The sequence below is a fragment of the Arachis duranensis genome, chromosome 2 (assembly GCF_000817695.3).
Source record: "Arachis duranensis cultivar V14167 chromosome 2, aradu.V14167.gnm2.J7QH, whole genome shotgun sequence".
Taxonomy (NCBI): Eukaryota; Viridiplantae; Streptophyta; class Magnoliopsida; order Fabales; family Fabaceae; genus Arachis; species Arachis duranensis.
In genome coordinates, this window is record NC_029773.3 from 87706993 (window position 1) to 87707906 (window position 914).

The 914-nt window shown below is 49.9% G+C and overlaps 1 protein-coding gene across 1 annotated transcript in view; it reads left to right on the forward strand.

Moving 5' to 3' along the window:
* The window catches only part of LOC107475860 (probable carboxylesterase 8), a 1237-nt gene extending 323 nt beyond the window's left edge, over window positions 1–914 (forward strand). Inside the window, exon 1 of the mRNA XM_016095536.3 lies at window positions 1–914. This exon is cut by the window's left edge and continues 323 nt beyond it. Within this exon, the coding sequence (XP_015951022.3) occupies window positions 1–787 (787 nt within the window). The 3' untranslated portion in view covers window positions 788–914.

The window sequence follows — 914 nt, forward strand, 5'->3', positions numbered from 1 at the left end:
CCCTCCTCCGCCGTCAAAGATCCCCCTCCTCATCTACATCCACGGCGGCGGCTTCATCCTCTACCACCCTTCCTCCATCTTTTTCCACTACTCCTGCAACTCCCTCTCCGCCTCCCTCCCCGCCGTCGTTGCCTCCGTCGACTATCGCCTCGCGCCGGAGCACCGTCTCCCAGCTGCATACGATGACGCAATCGATGCCATTAAATGGGCCCAGGCCCAAGCACAAAACCCGGCCCAATCTGACCCATGGCTCCGCGACTACGTGGATTTTGATAAAACCTTCTTAATGGGAAGCAGCGCTGGGGGAAATATAGTGTACTTCGCAGGTCTACGTGCACTCGACCTTGATCTCTCGCCGTTGAATATTCGAGGGATATTAATGAACGCTCCTTATTTTAGTGGGACCCAGAGGTCAAACTCGGAGCTTCGCTGGGTCAACGATCGGATTCTTCCCCTGCCCGCAAATGACCTTATGTGGGCGTTGTCGCTGCCCGAGGGGGCTGACCGCGATCACGAGTATTGCAATCCGACGGCTGCGGATGCGGTTCACGGAGAAAAGATCGGACGGCTACCTCTGTGTTTTGTGAACGGGTACGGCGGGGATCCTTTGGTGGACAAGCAGAGGGAGTTAGTTGGGTTGTTGAAGGCACGTGGGGTGCACGTGGATGCTCATTTTGTGGACGATGGGTTCCATGCTGTGGAGTTATTTGATCCTGAGAAAGCAAAGGCTTTGCGTGAAAAGATCAAAGGTTTCATTCATGCAGCTACTTCTAAATCTACTTTGTGATTTGATTTGTTAACGTGAATAAAAAATGTATGGAATTCTAGTTAAATTACTAAAGTTTTCATGAGTTGTTGTTTAGTAAAAATGTAGTAACAAAAACTAAAAATAAAGATATATATGTGAATGGCAA